Source organism: Marmota monax, unplaced genomic scaffold (assembly GCF_021218885.2).
Source record: "Marmota monax isolate L192 unplaced genomic scaffold, Marmota_monax_Labrador192_F-V1.1 WCK01_AAM20220418_F8-fsc00022, whole genome shotgun sequence".
NCBI lineage: Eukaryota > Metazoa > Chordata > Mammalia > Rodentia > Sciuridae > Marmota > Marmota monax.
In genome coordinates, this window is record NW_026695215.1 from 23,580,862 (window position 1) to 23,599,956 (window position 19,095).

A 19,095-nucleotide genomic window follows, 5' to 3' on the forward strand; every position below is an offset into this window, starting at 1 on the left:
GGGCTTGCTGGGTCCAAATAAACCATGCTTCTCCAAAAGCAGCAGAAAACAACAATAATAGAGTGGGAAAAAAATAAGAGCTAGACGAAACAGAATGCATAAGAGACCTCGCGTTTGCAGCAAGAATATCGATCTCAATTCTGGATTCCTCTGGCCAAAAACAAAAAAGGGGCAGTGGGAGGAATGTCACCTGGTGGGCAGTGATGAGATATTCCTCTTTCTGCTTTCCAGGTTTTCAAGTATCTATTTTTCATAACTTCCTCTCTATGCAGTTATAAGGGGGGGGGGGGGGGGGAAATGGACATCCCTTGACATTTTCAGCATGTCGGCAAGGGGCATGACTGTGATTCTGAACAAGTACCTTCGTAGCTGTGTGCCAAAAAGAGTCTCTCAAAGGCTCTGTCTGGTCCATGTTTCATTATCCCCAGCCAGAAGTTCCTCAACATGATTCCACAAAATAATGAGGCTGAAACTATAATGATAATTATGATCATAAATTTCATTCTAGAATTGCTTTTTTCTGTTTTCCAAGTAACAAACAGAGCCCAGTGCATATGTTGCTATGAAGATCTGAAGACATTCTTAGAGTAGAAATGTCCATATTTCTCTCCTTTTCCTTGTGAAGGAGGAAAGGAGCTGCACCAGGGTTCATTCAGATTCAGTGGAGCATGAAAAGCATCCAGAAGTTTCTTTCACAGACTTGACACTTACTGCCCAAGAATATAATACCAGTATGATTAGATCGGAACACAGTAACCTCTAAGACCTGATCTTCATTCTGCTATTCCCTTCCCAGATCCCTCACCTGTTTCCATTTATTATGGTTTAGATCCCTCTTCCCCAGTCATCCCCATTCTTTAACTGTAAGAGGTATTTTCCACCAAGGCAATATGAAATACATACTCTAGTGTTTACCTGGGTCATACTTTTAGAATTCATCTGACTGTTATTGTTTAAAGAAAAATCAAACTTTCTTATCTTTGGGAAAAACTTGATCATTTTGTTTTGCAAAACTGGGGATGGAACCCTGGGCTTTGCTCATGCTAGGCAAGTATTTTACCTACATTCCTATCCCAGCACAAAGGCTCGAGAGACAAAATAGATAAGGAGCTTCCATTCAGTATCACCTAACTTCACAACCAAGCTGCATAATGATTTGGTCTCTGTCGTTGAAATGAAAGGAATCTGTATTTGGGGCAGGGCAAAGCAGGTACAGATTTTTTTGTTTGTTTTAGTGAGATTGTAAACATGAGTATAAGGCAGAACAGAACAGAACTTTCATCCAAAAATATGCAAAAGCTGATTTTCAGTGCATGGTGGCTATGAAGAACAATCTTAGGAGAAGCTTATGTGGATCCCTCTGGCAAAAATCAGGAGTAGTGTGCTATTTCAGGATAGAAAGGGACAGGACGATGAGCCGGAACAAGGGAGAATAAGAGGTAACACAGGCACAGACACCAAGAAGCTCTATGTGTATGCAAGTTATTGGTAATAGTACTGTTACCATAGAATCAGGATAGCAATGTGAAACATGATCGAGACTCATCCCATGTTGGAGAAGCTACACAGGCAGGGTTGCCTCTCCTGGCAGAGTCCCATCCTATACTCTTTCCTGGGCTCACATGGCCTTAGGGTGAAAGCACCCCTTTCAATGAGAGGCTGACCATGATACTGAACATCGTTCATCTGAGCTACAATTGCCAGGACATGACTATAGCAGCCATTTTTCTCATTTATCACACACCTGGTGAGCACTCACCATGTGAACCCTGCCTCAAGCTCCTTGGGGGAATACAAAAATGAGTAAGTCACGATTCTTGCCCACAAGGAATTATGTCTGGAGAGATGGACCTATGGATACAGACTCCTATAGATGCCCCAGTTGGCATTTACCATAAAGTGGCTTTTGACCTTTAGCCTTCAAAGAGAAAAATGATTTTAGTGTGAAAGGAGACAGCAACAACAGTGATGTGTATTCCTTTTTAAGAACATAAATGTGTTGACAAGAACTATTTGGAACAATTCAATTTCGTGTGTCTGTGTGTGTTTAAATATATTTGAAGGGAATATGGAACTGTTGATTGTTGCCCATTTTATTCCACCTTAGGAATCCAAGGAGTTGTGGAAGCCTATCAGAGCTGCCTTCCTAAGCTCCAGCTCTATGGCCCCACCAACATCGCCCCCATCATTCAGAAAGTCGCCAAGTCAGCTTCGGAGGAGACTAACACCAAGGAGGCTTCGGTAAGGAGAGGGGCGGTCCACCTGATCACAGGAGATTACCCTTCCTCATGTGGATATTGGCCACAACACCCATCCCAGTCTGACAATAAATTCCAGATTTTCTACCTGTGTGAGTTTGGACAAGTGACTTAACCATCCCCTATCTTCAATCTCCTCTTCTAAAACATGGAGATAGTCAAACCCACCTCTGCTGAGTGGTAAGGCTTAGCGAGGTGTCATTGCCTGAACACAGAGGACTCTCAACAATGGGAGCTACTGTATTCACTGAAGTATTTCATATCCACCTCCTGTCCCAGGAAAGAAAAAATAAATCCAAAATAAGCTTGCTGTCCAATGAGCCCATTCCACAGAAATAAAACAGTAGATGATTCTACCTCTTAGTGACAAAGTGCAGCAAATATTTATTTCACATTCTTTTTCCCCCTCAAGAAAAATGTAAACTAAAACTACTAGTCCAAAAAGAATTTGAGCCTTTTCCCTAATACTTGAGAAGAAAACGTATTACTCTAGTAACTTTTGTGTTTATTATTTTAAATTATATCAACATAATTCTCTTCAGCTTTATAACCTTTTTTTTTCTTCAAATTTAGTAAACTATTACTGATGTCTGAAATTTTCTATGTAATTATATCCTGGTTCCAGGATGCTACATTCGCATAAATGTAAAAAAGATTGTATTCCCTCATCCTCTTACATTAACTCAACCTTACTCACTTGCAATGCACCCATTCCAAGCCTTCCCTCATGTTAGGACAGGTTGAGGACCACACTCCTACCTAATGCCAACCTTTGCTTTTGTGCACTGGGGCACATCCCTCCCAATTGTCCAAGGACATTGACTCATAATTAAATTCCCACTCTTCCTGATTATCATTTATTTTTCCCTTTCTATTATAAACTCATTCCCATTAGCAAGTAAACATTCCATAATGTCTCCTATTTATTAAAAATCTCTCCTATGACCCCACTTTATCCTTTAGTAACTGTCCCTACCTTTATGCCTCCCTAGAGCAAAATTCACTGAAGGAGTTAACGATACTCACTGTCACCATCTCTTTTTTCATTAATCACTCTTCGATATGCAAGTAAAAACTACACTTGTCAAAGCCAAAATCACCTCTAATTTACCAAACCCATCAGTCAAATCTGTCTTCGTCTAGACCCATCAGTGGCTTTTGATCCAGGTGATCATATTCCTCTTGAAATACCTTCTTCACTTGGCTTCCAGAATACCACGTTCCACTGGTCTTCCTCTTGTCTCAGTGACCACCCTTTGTTAGTATCTCTTTCTGCCCTTACCTCCTACTCTTGACTTCCAGACGTTAAATCTCCAGAATTCAGTCTCTGAACCTTTTCCATTAGTCTGCAGTGTCTGTTCATTGTCATGGCCTTATATACCATATGCACACTATGTTTCCCAAGTATGTAGCTGTAGCCCAGCCTGTCTCTGGACTTTGAATTCATACATTCAACTGTTTATTATCATCTCCATCAGGATATCAATAGTACATACGTAGCATATCCAAATCAGAACTTTTGACCATCTCACTCATCCCAACTCCTTTCTCCAACTTCCCAGTCTCTATGATTCCAACATTCACCTAGTTGCTTAAGTCAAAAGCTTGAGGTAGTTCTTCATTACTTTCTTTCCCTCATGTCCTGTAGTAGTTACTTTTTGTTTCATGAACATTTGTCTCAACACTTTTCAGTTTAAAACAGCAATAAGCATTTATTATCTTGTGCATTTTCTGTGGATCAGAGATTCAGGCATAGTCGATCTGGGTGGTTGAGGTTGTAGTCAAGATATTGTCTAGGGTGGAGTCATTTGAAGGCTGATCTGGGACTGAAAGTTCTGCTACCAAGGTGGTTCACTCACCTGCCTGTCATGTTGCTGCTAGAGGCTTCAGATCTTTACTACATGGGCTGCCAGTGAGCCAAGAAGGAGTAAAGCAGAAGTCACACTGTCTCTTATGATTTAGCCTAAGAAGTGGCACTCCCTCATTTCCATAATACCCTATTGGTTAGATGGGGCATTCCAATTCAGTGTGAGAAAAACTACATAAAGACATTAACCAGGAAGTGAGGATTATTGGGTGCCATCTTGAAGCCTGGCTGTCACACACCCACTTTCTCATCTACCATCAAGTTATAGCAGTCTATTTTCAAAATAAAGCCCAAATTCTGCCACTTCTTACTACCTTCATAGCTACTCTTGGTCACCAACTTTCTACTTGAACTGAGGCAAAAACCTCCTAATTGGATTCCCTCCTTCATTTTTTTTCCCATTACAATCTCTATTTCACACAGAAAACAGACCCATCTTCTTAAAACAAAATTAGTATCATGTTACTCCTTTGCTTTAAATTCTCCAATGTCTTCTTATCATGCTTAGAATAAAATTTGAATCCCCTCATATGAGCTAAAAGGCTTTATGTGAAATACACCTTGCCTACCTCTTGATCTTAATTCTCCTCACACTCTCTTTTGCTCCCAATTCCAGTCACACCGGCCTCTCACAGCTTTTTAAACACACCAAACATATTCACACCCCTAAGCCTTTTCTCTTGCTCTTCCCTGCTAAGGTTTCTTTTATCCTAAACCTCCACAGGAGCCAGTCTCTGCTTTCATTAGGTCTCTACTCTTCTATCAACTCTTTTGAAAGATCCTACTGAATTGCTTTATCTAAAATCCACCCATCCCTATCATGCCTCAGCTTTACTTTTTGTTTGTGGCACTTATCTCTTACCTGAAATACTTTAGATGTTTCTGTTTACTTGAGTATTTTATGTCTCCTCTCTCCTGTCACAGGAGAGCTCTGAAATGAGAAGAGCTTGTCCACGTGTAGTTCCCTGTCTCATCTAGCAGAGAGGCTGACGGCTTGATGTGATCAAGTTTCTCCTGGGTGTGGAAGCTAAGAAAACCATGCCTCCTCCCTGCTCATATTTCCTCTCTTTTGAGAAACCATTGATACTTCTCAACATTCCATACCATCATCTCCACTAATATGTGGACTCTACAAGGCTTCCCCTTTCCCTCAATCACAGAGGCCTTGGTGCAAATTGAATCTTCATAGATGCAAAATTTAGGGAGAAGTTTGGGGCAGAATCAGTTTTTCATTTTATTTTTTAACTGTATTTTAGTTCTAGAACCCATTCTTTAAATGATACCTTGCTCAGAAAATCAACACATAAAACAGATTTTTTAAAAAAAGACATTATTCTTGTTAAATTTGCTTAAGGAATAAGGTGAAAAGTTGTTTGTTCTCTTTGATCCCCTTTATTCATAACAGTGTCCAAGGCATCCCTAGAGCTCCCCAGACCCCAGTTTAAAGCGTGCACTATCTCATCTCCTCCGGTATACCAGGACATGCAAAAGTAAAAAGAGAAAGTACTGACCTAGGCCTGGACGTGGGGCTGGTATAAGCCAGCATGGGTTTTGGCTATTACTCATTCCTTCGGGGTGGTGGGTCTGCTCTGAAAGGACAAGTCAAGAGACGGGACCATATGCAAGAAGCATCTAATCCACATATCACCAGATAAATTGCCCCTCCAGATCAGGAACAGGTGCTTCTTCCCAGAGGTTTCTCCTGTTCTTTGAACAGTCTGTGGTCCAGAGTCCCTTGTTATTAGTGATATTTCTTAGGGTCATGAGCATAAACCTCATAGGCAAACTGTGCCAGGGAGTTAATTGCTATAAGATTTTCTTCTTGATTTTTGTGAAATTCTTCTAGAAAAAAAAGTCTCCTCTTTATCTAACTATGACCTTAGATATATTAAAAGCTCTAATACCTCATCCATGAGCATTTTACCAACTTGAATTTGGAAGAAGCTCTTATTGCTAGCTGTAGTGGAAATTTCCATCAGGGTTTTGATGCAACAGTCTGCAGCTTATTATCTTTGGAGTGGTTAGATTCTAAAATCCAAAAGAGCCAACATACTGTCATTTTAGCATCTACTCCATATAAAAATTATCAGAGAGATTGTTTTTTCCTTTTTTGTACCAAAATTTTAAAGTCTGTGCATATTTCACACTACAGTATCTCTGGGTGCTGAGTTATGGCCAATACTTGATTTCCATTTAGATATTATAAGTTGATAGCTGAAAATATAGATTCATGTACCTGAGTTGTTCCAAACATAACTAAAAAGCGGTCAATAACTGAATTGGGTATCAATCTTTAACATTAAATTTAAATTCACTAAAAATTTTAAAATTCAGTGCTTCCACTGCCTTACCCACATTTCCAGGGCTCAGTAGTCTCATGGAACTAGTGTCTATTGTATTAGACTGCACAGCTTTAAATTCTTAAAAAATTTTCAAGCTGAGGAAGGCTATATCCATGATCTCATCCCATCCCTTATTTGTGAAAAGAAGATGCTGAGACCTACAGGCATTGAGAGATTTTCCTGGGGTCTAGAAGGATGAGGCTTTGAAGCCACTCCCATCAATTTCTGACTCCCACTCTTTATACTACACTGTGTTTTGGAACTGCCAGTGAGGTGGTTATTAAAATTAAGCTATAATTACTACACCCACTTGTAAACTCCGTGCATCCTAACCTTAAGACTTTAGGGCTGCTCAGAAGAGGCACTCAGAAAAATATCGGACATCACTGTTGCTGTGGTCACTAAGTAATGAAGCCACCCCAGTGCCTAACTGGTATTGTACTGTCCTTGTCTCTCCTCCTTCCCATTCCCCACCACCTGGCATCCGACTTCAGCAATACTTCATCCTGCTGATCCTGACAGACGGTGTCATCACAGACATGGCCGACACCCGGGAGGCCATTGTCCATGCCTCCCACCTCCCTATGTCGGTCATCATCGTTGGAGTGGGGAATGCTGACTTCAGTGACATGCAGATGCTGGATGGTGACGATGGGATTCTGAGGTCACCCAAGGGAGAGCCTGTCCTTCGAGACATCGTCCAGTTTGTGCCCTTCAGGAACTTCAAACACGTACGCATATATGTCATGGGGGCACTTCCTGTGGGAGAAGAGAACCAAAGCGTGCTCACCTCCCACATGTGTTCACCAATGTGTGTGGTGATCTGTCATTCTCGAAGCAAACACCAGCTATCCCTGCCTAGGACAGCCATCTCCCACAGCAAGGATATGTATAGAGCATGACTCTTTGGAGTAAGAAGTGTAAATGGATGTATAGACAAGAAGTCATACTAACTATGGTAGCCAAAATGTTACTGATGGTTGCCCTCATTCATACAATTTAAGATCTCTAGCACCTGCTGCACCCATTGCTGCTGTGCACAGCTGGGAAGCTGCTCAAAGGTGCCTAAGTAGCAAGGATAAACCGAAAATCAGCCCGGGTCCTGCTTTTCAAGCCACATGCCCCAGCAGAAGTCTGTTTTGCTTTGGTAAAGTATGAAACCTAAATCCCCTGTAAATATCTAGTAAGCAGCATCAAAGATTTATTTAAAACATTCATGCACAAGATGACAAAGGTAGTTCAAAGAAATATATTGAGCAGTTGAATATGATCAGTGAGGGGGAAATGTTGGAATAAATTTGCTAAAATAGACTGGTTAATGACCATCAGAATTATAAAAGAAAAAGGAAAAAATGAAGAAAGGAGAAAGAAAAAAAACAAACCATAATCATTGAATGACCTTCTCTACTGGATAGAAATTGTTTGCATCCTATCAGTTTTCTACAAATGAATTTCTAACTTTACATCTTGGATCTTTATCAATAATAAGTAGTAAAGCAGCATCACATTCCCCAACAGCCCTGAACCTGGCCCATTAGACAATGCTGTAGGATGATATTTAAAAGACGCACAGTAACAATTTTTTGCATTTCCAAATTGCGGATAATTATTAAGTCCCTGAAGAAAGGAACACAGTCAAAATTGCCACAAACCCCTGCACCTATAGGTTTAGGATCACCCAAAGGGATGTCTTCTCTGATTCATAGAAAGTTCCTCTCAAGCCTTCTCCAACTGGGTCTGGGAGTCCTTAGGGGTGGGTGGCTACAGACAATCCTCCTGTGAAAGCTGCCCACTACAGCCTTGCCTTCTGCCTTGCTGGTGATGACAGTCATATGAGTCACCACACCTGGGCTGCCCCACCAGGAGGGAATCACCAAATTCCCCATGTCCTGAAGCTGCTTCCCAGTCTCCTTGAGAAAGGAAAAATCCCCTCCTTCACCAACATGCCCTATGCCCTCTGTCACCTGGAGCGTTAATTCAGGGAAGTCTGTGTCTCCATATCTCAAGGGTCCCTCCAAGAAATATCTTCGTTAGCTTCTGCTGCAGCCTCTGTCTTCATGGGGCTCCAGTAAACTATTTAGTTCAGGGTGAGGAAGCCACAGATACCATGACATCTACTCCAATCATTCTCTCCCGGTGCTTATTTGGAAAAGTCATTTCCTCCAGTCAAAAACTCATTTTCAGGCACAGTTTCAATTTGGGGTCACACTGGGACCCCAGCTCTACTGAACCTGGCAGTGCATGTTCTCTTCAGAAATGGCTTGTTCTGCTGTCTTCTTGGGGCAGACTTTACAGTGAGTATTCAGATAAGTAAATCACCAGCCCCACAGCCTCACCTGAACCCTAGATTTCATGACCTTTCTGGGCCTCACAGGGAAGTAACTATACACTCCAGGGCTCTTGAATGATGAGATTCTTCATAACTGTACTGCCACATAATTACTATTGTCCTTTTAAGGAAGGCTGCAGTGTCATTAAAATCATTAAAGGAGCAGAAAATCAATCCCTGGCTGCAGAGTGGAGTGCACAGAGAGTTTTCAAGTAACAGCAGTGAGCCAATCTCCCCGACAAACTCTCGGTGCAATGCATGTGGGTGAGGGATAATTATGCCACCATATCCCATCTTTCTCTTTCCTAAGAAGATTTACAAATAAAAACACTCACTAAATGAAAGATGCTCACCATGCACTCAAGGTGTCTGCATGTGGACAGCAAGGCGTGGACTACCATTCATAACTCTGCCTGAGTGAAGAGGGATCAAAGAGCTCACTCTCTAGGAGATCCATGAACTGCCCCAAACCACGCTTTCCCACTCCCCTCCCCGACGTGCACGTACATGCAAACACATATGTGCAAGAACAATATCACAGAGCCATCAAAAGATCTACTCTCTACCTCAGGCCTCCATCCTCTTCCCCAAACACTCATGGAGGGCCAGCTGTGCACACACTAGACACTGCAACCATAGCAAGATGGTAGAACCATGGATCCTAGCCTCAAGGGATTTTCTGGAAAATTATATCATGGGAACAGACATATGATGCAACCTGTGGATGGTTGAGAAGTGCTAAAATGTTTCTCTGGGACCTCAGAGCAGAGAGGGGTACCTATGAGGAAAGCCTCAGTGCTCCAAGCTGGTATTTGGGGAAAGGATAGAGCATTGGTGAGCCAGGAGTTGGAGACGAACTGGCAACAAGAAAAGTATCCTAAGCAGGGAAAGGAAGTGGGGTGCTGCTCATAGTCTCTGTGCTATGTAGTATCTCCAGTGGCTCTGAAGATAACTAAGGCAGAGAACCAGGAGCATATTCACCTGCCTATCTTCATGGATTTTGAGTTAGATTTTGAAAACCATTTCATTATCCAAACTAATCTGCTCAGAATTCAATAAAAGAGAAGGTGAGGAGCTGGTATCAGTTCATATAAACCAGTAAGCCTTGAGTTGCCTGTTTTTTTCTGCTCTGCATGATAAGTCAGAGCTTTAAAACGAATAAGGCATGGTTTCCAAGCTGTGTGGCTCTGGGAAAGTTATTGAATTGCCCTGTGCTACAAACTCATCTCTAAAATGAGGCAAATGCTACACACACTGGAAGATTAAAGATGGGAGTCTATACAAAGTTTAGCACAGTGCCTGGTTTAAGGATGTGGTTAGTGTACACACATTTTATTACTGTTTTTACCAGCTGATTTTACATGTTTGACTTTTCCCTAACCAACTAATGTCCCCACAACCTCATGTGCTTGCAACTAGCTCTGATATTCAAGAAAACTCACTTAGGAACTATGCTTTATAATAGAGTAGCCACTGGCCACATGTGGCTATTTAAATGTATTAAAACTAAATAAAACTTAAAACTCAGTTCCTCAGTCACTTGAACCACATTTCAAAGCCTCAAGAGTTGCCTGTGGCTAGTGACTCCCATACCAGACAGCACAGATAGAACATTTCCATCATTGCTGAAGGTTGTATTTGACAGTAGGAATATTTTGGCTGTGAGTAATAGTGAATCTGTTTTTATAGTGGATTAAATGAGTGTTTTTTAGCCAGGGATGACTACCCACAAGACATTTGGCAGTATCAAGGGACATTTTCAACAGTGACCGTTATGGAGTGCTATCTGCATCTAGTGGCTAGAAGCCAGGGATGCTGGCAATACCCTGCAATATACAGGACAGTCCCCCACACAGAATTATGCAGTCCAAAGTGCCAACAGTGCCAAGGTGGAGCAAACATAATTTTTCTTGTGTAACTAGAAGTTAGGGGCTGGTAACTATGGGCAATTTCTTTTTTCAGTGACTCAGTAGTATGAGGGTCAGCATGTCATGATTTCCTTTCATGATCCCTCAATAATAAAGATTGAATCACAGTCTAATTCAAGGGAGAAAGAAATGGAAAAGGGAACTAGAGGCAACCATGTCTGTCCCCTTTAACCAAGAGGAAGAGAGTTCCAAGACACATCCTTTAGGAAACTCCCACTTATATCTCAAAGGGTGAAACTGGGTCACATGACCATCCCTAAAAGCAACAGAGGCTGCAAAATCAAATATTTGGCCTATTAGTCTTCACGATACAGATGGTCAAGGAGAGGTCAATAATGACTTTTGTATCTTCCCCAGTGTGCACATGGACCATGGTCTAACACATAATCCTGAGCAGTTGTTTGTAAAGTGAGGTTGAATTTTCCACAGGCTGTTACATCTTCAAAATGCAAGAGATTGCTTTCAAAAAACTCCTCAGTGTTTTCAGATTTTTTTTTTCCAAACATATGTGTCTTTTCTTGAGACTCTGTTAGATGAACTGAATTTCTTTCCTTCCTGTTTTACCTTGGAGAGCACTGAGGCTTAGCAAATTGAATGACTGAGGGGCAAACCACACAGGAAAGAAAGAAATAGCAATGCTGTCACCCGGGCACTTAGGCCAGTCCTCGTTCCTCTGGCATTTCAAACACTTGTTAACTAGTCACTCTGCCCAAACTTTCAACCTCTTCACTAATAGGAGGCAATTAAAGTTGCTTGCCCAGGATTTGTGCAGATAGTACTAAACACCAGCACTAGGAATAGAATCCAGCTCTACTTAACTCCAGAGTTCATGCCTGATACTAACTTCAGTACTTTTCAGTTATAGATTCATCACTGTAGATCACATGGTCCTGTGCCCCAGCCTCCAAATCCTACAGCAGACTCACAATGCCAATAGAATTATGATAAGTGAATTAAGAATGGTATTCAAGACCCTGACCCCAAGCTCATTTTTTAGCCAAACACCCACAAATCCTGAATCCCCAGTTCACACATGCACACACCTTTCTTCCCCATCAGATGAGTCATTGTCCCTAGAATGATTTAACGCCACCCCCTTACCTTTTCCTTACATTTTAAAAATATGCCCAACTTAAATACCACCACCTTTTGGAAGCCTGCTGCTATTTCCTCCAAGATAACTTAGTCTCTTTGTTCCCTGTGCTCTGTTCACAGTGTCTAACTTCCTCTAGCAGTGCTTCTCAAATCTCAATATACATGAGAATCCCCAGAGCATCATGTTAAAATGCAGATTATGACTCAGGAGCTCCAGGTTGTGTCTGAGAGTCTACATGGCTGATCAGCTCCCATGTAATGTGATGATGCTGGTCTGTATCCTGTGTCCCACTCTACCTTACAGAAGGGTTCCTTTTGATGATGTGAGGCTCCCTTCACATGATTACAGCTTTACTGATGGCAAGAACCATAGACCCATAAACCCTAGCACAGTGCATGAAAATAAGTATCTAGAATTGAATGCAAACCAGAATCAAAACTGCAGAACAATTCATTCTGCTTCCAACCTTCACCTGTCATCAAATGTAAATAGTTTTATATTTTGAGAGAAAAGTGTAAAAAAATAGAAAGATGAAATTAAAGATCTATTTGCTAACAATCTGACAACTCTTGCATGGAATAGATTCCCAACAGATATGAATGAATGAATGAATGAATGAATGAATGAATGAGACACAAGGAAGGACTCAACACTTTGAGTCTGAATGACCAAGAGCCAAAATCATGGTAATTTCTTCTTCTCTGCAGGCATCTCCAGCTGCCCTTGCAAAGAGTGTGTTGGCTGAAGTCCCGAACCAAGTTGTGGACTATTACAATGGCAAAGGAATTAAACCAAAATGTTCATCAGAAGTATACGAGTCTTCCAGGACACTAGCTCCATGAACTCCACACACTTTTACAGAGTTCTGAAATATTACTCCTGCTAATATTTAATACTTCTTACTCTACCTGTATTTAAAAAATAATAATACACATTTTAAAATAGCACGTTTTGGTGATTTTCAACTAACTGACAAATTTTTTTTTTTTGCATGTGTAGCCCCAAAACCTGAATCTGTTAAGCCCTTGTATTGTTAAAGACTTTTTACAAAAAAAAAAAAATACAAATCATAATAACTTACTCTTTACAGCATGTCGCCTTGAAATAAAATGGTATATGTATCCGTTTTTTATACAGGTTTGTTCAAATTTTGCTAAATTTCTTATTATCTTTACACTGTAAAGCATTTTGAAACATTTATTGAACGTTGATAGCCAAAACATAACTTTGGTTTTATCTGTCACAAGATGAGAGACTTTTCAAAATGGCAGATGCATGGACTGTATTTTGCATGTTTAAAATAATAATAATTATAATAATAAAAAAACCCTCACACTGTTTTTTGCAGTCGTTATCTATAATTTCTCCCTGCTGAGAATGGTCTCTCTAACTAATGAAATTTATCCACCTAGAGGTAGTCTTGTTGAACTGGGTCTGGGCATTGAGCCCAGCCCCTCTCACACTTCACCATGTACACAAATCTCCAGAGAGTCTTGTTAAAATTCAGACTTTAATGCAGTAAGTCTGTGTGGAGCCCAAGATTCTGCATCTCTAACAAGGTCCCAAGTGATGCCAATGCCTAAGATGGGTGAGGTTCTAGACGTTAGGGTGTCATAATAGAGACCAGCCCAAACAGGGCAACTCCCTCCAATCTGCTTGAGAATGGCACCCCTTCTCTGCCAATAGCATAGGGTCCTACCTGTCTCAGAGGTGAGAGTAGAAAGTAATGAGACTGATTCCAGAAGCTGAACATCTCAAATCAGTCTCACTGCTTTATAGTCAAACCTCTTCCTTAAACAAGACTAAGGAGTGCTCCTCGAGGCTTGTCCCTGCTCTCTTCAAAGAAACAACACACAGCACTGCATGAATGGTACCAATTTTACATCAGTCCCTGGGAATGAGTGACCTCAGAGTCTTCATTGCAGCCACAAGGATGGAATATTGTCTGTAGCAAATGGCCATGTGATATTTAATATCCCCAGATATTGATCTTTGTGCTTAATGTGGGGCTTCTTTTTGCCTCTTTTTTATCACTCCTGAGAGCAATCTCTACACACAGAAATACCTGGGGTTGTTTTTTAGGATGGAGGTGTTCTATTGGAGTATGCTGGTTCATCTTGAAACAAAACAGTGAATGTTTCGCTCATCTCATCTTCTCTCAGAAAGCATAAAAGGCACAAAGAGGATTTTTTTTTCATCAAAGAGATGAATTAAATCACAAGATAAAATAAATCTATTTGTTCTGTGTTTGAGGGAGAGCAGGATGAATAAGAAAATAATAATAAGCCTTGTACGATTTCCAGAGTTATAATTATAAGATCCTAATCTTGCAAATACATGTCAACCAAATGCACAACATTTGGGGAATGATGGGAAAAAAATGTATGACTGAAAAAAAAATCATAAATATTTAAACTGGATTGTTTTATGAATAAATTGGGTACTTACAGAAAATTTTCTAAGAGTTGTGGTCTTGTTTCTCTTCTCAAGGCAATTTCCCAACAGTGATTTGTTTCATTGTAGGTGAGGTTGCCTTAGGGTTAGGAATAGCTCTTTCATAGTCCTGTGGAAGCATGTGGATCTTTGTTTACAACAAACAAGGAATTAAAATTTTCATGTCCTATATTACAGACATATCTGACGGTTGTTTGTAACCGCAAACCAGGACATGAACTTCCATGTTTATGCACCTGCTGCATTGTAAGCATTCAATAGATGTTTAACAAATGCAGGGATGATGTTAATGTACCCTGCGATCAATCTCTAATCCATTATAGATTTAATAGGTTAAGTGTGACTTTCCATATACACTGTGTCATTCTCAAACATCTCTTGAGATCTCCACGTTTATGTCAAAATCCCCAGGATCTGTGAGATGAGGTGGTAAGGACAGAATCCAGTTTGTTTGGAAAATCCTTAAGGCAGTTTACCACCCTTTTCAAAGCCAGACTCAAGTTTAGCTCAAAAGAATCATAAAAATAATAATATCTAATAATTATTGAAGAGTGTCTTAGCTCAGATTTCTGTAACAAAATACCACAAACTGGATGGGTTAAGTAGCAGAAATTTCTTTTCTCACAGATTGAGAGTCAGGAAACTCCAAGATCAAGGTGTTAGTCCTTTGGTTCCTGCCCCAAATTCAGGAATATTGGCCTCCTCTGATGATCTCAGATTTCTATGGTGGGTCTTTGGCATCTTGTGTTGTATAATATCCCCCTGGGAACAGTAGAAGATCCTCAGAATACAGCCAGCTCTTCCCACCTTCTTACCACTAAGAATAGTATATAGATCAGACATTACCAACATAGAGGCTTCCAGGAGCTGAGCAAGTCATGTGGATGACGCAGGAACCTAAAGAGTAGAGTGGAAGGGATGGAGAGAAGCGGGAAAGGGCAGTTCAGAAGAGGGCAGCTGCTGTATAGCTCCAAGGGCCATGTCAGGGTGTGGACCCAATACAGTTAGTCCATCCAGTGTTTCAAAATAACTGATAAATCTGTTGTTTCACATAAAACTTACTAATTTGTAAGTATAAAAATACAATCAAGTTCAATTATTAAAAAAAAAAAAAAACCCTACAAGGGCCAAACTATGAGTCGTGTGGAAAAAAAAAATAGCTCTGGATTATGTTGGCTCTGGAATGCGAATTTGGAACCACTGACTTATGTCCACATATGGCCCACTCTCCACTGGGCCTCAGTGGATAATATACACTCTTTAGAAATCTTGAGGACCCTAAGAAGATTTTATTTTCTGTGGTTCATATCTATTGATACTTGGTGTATTAGAAATTGAAACTGAAAATGTAATATATTTATTAATTCATGTCAATAACAATAATAGACTTGTTATATGTTAACACAAATAAGATATCTTAATAAAAATATTTTTCAAGAGAAAAATAAAATATTTTAATAAAAAAAGTACATTTTCAAAAGAAGAGTGAGAATAGCATTGTCTTATAATCTTTACAAATCTATGGTGTCTTGAATGATATAAGACAGCTGGGTTCTCATATCTTCTTCACATTCAGCCTGTTGTGAAATTATTTTTTAAGTTTTATTTCATTTTCAATTGACACACAATAATTATACATGTTTATGGAGTACAGAGGGATATTTCCATACATGTGTATAGTGCAAAATGATCAAATCACGGTAATTCACATATCACTGTTAACATTTATCATTTCTATAATGGAATACTATTTAGCAACAAAAAAATGAAAGTCATTTAAGACAACCTAGATGAACCTGGAGGACATTATGTTAACTGAAATAAGCCAGGCACGGAAAGGCAAGTACTGCATGATCTCAGTCCTATGTGGAATCTAAAATAGTTGATCTCATAGAAGTAGAGAGTAGAAAAGTGGTGCCTAGAGGCTGGGGAGGGGTGGGGGTGGGTAGGAGTTGGTCAACAGGTGAATGAAGTTTTGGTTGAAATGCAATGTTGAAAATATAATCTTGCATAGATATATATTTGGAAAAGAGAAAGCCATTTTTAACGTTTTCATATAATTGTACTTATTCTCCTTTCAACTGCATCTAAATTTAACAAACAGTAGTTTTTTAAATGTGGAATATGAAATCATCAATGAAACTTCCCTGGCATTCTCAAGGCTTCATTAACCTGCATAGAATTTTTTTTTAACTCGTGCAACAGTCATTTGGAAAATTTTGAACCACTCAGATGTGTTAGATATTCTAAATACTTATACAGTCTATTTAGAACATCAAAAAAAGTCACATGTTTTAATACCATATCATACCACTGTTGATCTCATAAGAGAGTTTTCAAGCATTGAGAATCTGTTCAATTTGGGAGGCAGATTTGGGTTTTCCAAAATTGTAATCTTTGCTAGAAAACTCAAATAATGTTATTTTTGGCAGCAAGAAATACTATCAGGTTTTTTTTTTTTTTTTTTGAAGTACTAGGCCTCTTTCATTCATTTTCTTTTTTTTTTTTTTTTTTTTTTTTTTTGTGGTGCTGGGGATTGAACCCAGGGCCTTGTGCATGAAACGTAAGCACTCTACCAACTGAGCTATGTCCCCAGCCCCTTCATTCATTTTTAAGAAAATATCTCCCAAATACTCAAGCCTGTTCAGACTCTATCCATCAGTTTTTAGTTGTTGCTTTTTTTTTCTTTCTTTTCTTTTTATATATATATATATATTTTATTTTATTTTTATTAGCTACACATGACATTACAATGATCTTGGCAATTCATACATTTGAATCATGTTTCTGATTGTACAGATTGCAGAATCACACTGGTCATAGAGTCACCTATATACATACATCAATCATAATGTCTATTCTATTCTGCTGCCCTTCCTATCCCCCCTACTCCTCCCCTCCCTTCCCATCATTTCTCTCTATCCAATCTAATGTGACACACTTTTTTTTTTCTTTTTCTCATCACAACATCATACATGTATTCTGTATATAAAGATGAGGGTCTCTTTCCGTCTTCCTTTTCTTTTTTTATTATTTTATTTTTTTATATTTTTGAGTAAGAATGGTGTAATGGTGTTCTGTGGGGGGAAAGCCAGTAGTTCATTTTGAAACACAATGACACACATGTGTGTCTTCTCCTTTTCCTTGGACTACTTTAGATTCCACATTGATGCAGCAAAAGCACTTTACTGGTGTCTTGTAATTTGTCACCTAGAATATAAAAAGCACATTGACTCACAGATCAAGATTTAACGAAATTAATAATTTTTCTGCTCCATCAAAAATATTATTAAGTGAAACTGCATGTGTGACTGTGAAAAATACAATGGTCCCTACTAGAGTGTGGTGCCACTTTCTGATATGAGCTAAGGTTTCAAAAGTTTTTTTTTTAAATATTTTTTGTAGTTGTACATGGACACAATACCTTTATTTTCTTTATTTGTATATGGTGCCAGGGATCAAACCCAGTGCCTCACACATGCTAGGCAAGCGCTCTACCACTGAGCCACAACCCCAGCCCCAGGTTTCAGAAGTTTTACCTACCATTACTTTTGTGCTATCGGTGCAAATGTCAACATAGTGGAAAAGGTGAATAACATTTCAGTGCTATTACCTCACAAATTTCTTTGGTCAGGAACCTTGAGGGAACACTTTGAAAACTGCTTGCTGTAGACTACTTGATGAAGAGTTATTTCTGCATAGCACATTACCACAAACTTAGTGGCTTAAAACAACACACATTTAGTATCTCACCATTTCTGTGCATTGGAAATCCAAAAGACTCAGTTCTGAGTCCTCTGTGTGAGGTCTCATAGGCTGAAAAATGGGTCAGTAGGGTTGCACTTCTCTCCTGATACCATAAAAAGATCTGCTTCCGAGCTTCTTTAGGCCTTCAGTTGCTATTGTGTAACTGAGGTCTCTGTCCTTGCTGTCTATCAGCTGAGGGGAGCATGATTATTTTGAAAAGCTTCCCATATTCCTTCTCATGTGGTCCCCTCCAGCCTTGGTGGGTAAAGTCCTTCTCAAACATTGGATCTCTCCGACTTCTGCTGCTGCATCTCTCTGTTTCCAGCCAAAGAAAGTCCTATGCTTTTTAAGGGTTCTTATGATTATATTGGACACTCAGATAAACCAAGACTCACTCTCCTGAGATCTGTGACCATAATTACATCTTCAAGGTCCCTTGTGTCATGAGACAGAACTGGGTTCCAGGAACTGGGCTTAGATGTATTTGTGGAACCATTTTTTCCACTCCCAAAGAGATGAAGGATATTGCCAGATGATTCCAAAAGTAAACATGGGGTGTTCAAGAACTGTCAATGGGTTTCCAGTGGAAATAGAAGGAGAATGTAGGTCAAGGAGTGGTATTTAAAAGTACCTGCTGATTTCAAACCTCTGTCTGGGAAAGCTTATTCCAAATAAGTTTGATTACTTCCGTTCTCCAGCCTACCCAACACTTGCTAAGCATGGTACCATAGAAATACCAAGAAAGAGCAAATTGGAGGCAAATCCAAGGCATGCTACTTAAGAGTGGGATGATATCTCTGAACCTCAATTTTTCCATCTGTTGAACGAGGAACACAATTCTTACTTTGCTAGGTTGCTGTGAGGGATTGAGATAACGTGTATAAGCATCTAGCACAATGGGTTCCCTGAAAACCAAACTCTGAGACCAAGATCAGAGTGCAGGAAGATTATGAAGGGAGAATTTTCAGAGTTATGATCTCAATGAAATGGGATCATGTTGCCATAAGGAGCTTAAAAGATGGGTGGCCGTTCAAGGTTATCCTTAGTTGGCAAAAAGGGGCCAAGACTTCAGCC

The 19,095-nt window shown here is 39.8% G+C and overlaps 1 protein-coding gene across 2 annotated transcripts in view; it reads left to right on the top strand.

The window, feature by feature from the left end:
• The window catches only part of Cpne4 (copine 4), a 448,194-nt gene extending 433,928 nt beyond the window's left edge, over positions 1–14,266 (top strand). For both annotated transcript variants that reach the window (XM_058574883.1, XM_058574884.1), the window contains exons 14-16: positions 2,108–2,241; positions 6,962–7,198; positions 12,528–14,266. In XM_058574883.1, the coding sequence (XP_058430866.1) occupies positions 2,108–2,241; positions 6,962–7,198; positions 12,528–12,662 (506 nt within the window). In that variant the 3' untranslated portion in view covers positions 12,663–14,266. The remainder of the gene's footprint in view (positions 1–2,107; positions 2,242–6,961; positions 7,199–12,527) is intronic.
• Positions 14,267–19,095: the final 4,829 nt, after the last annotated feature.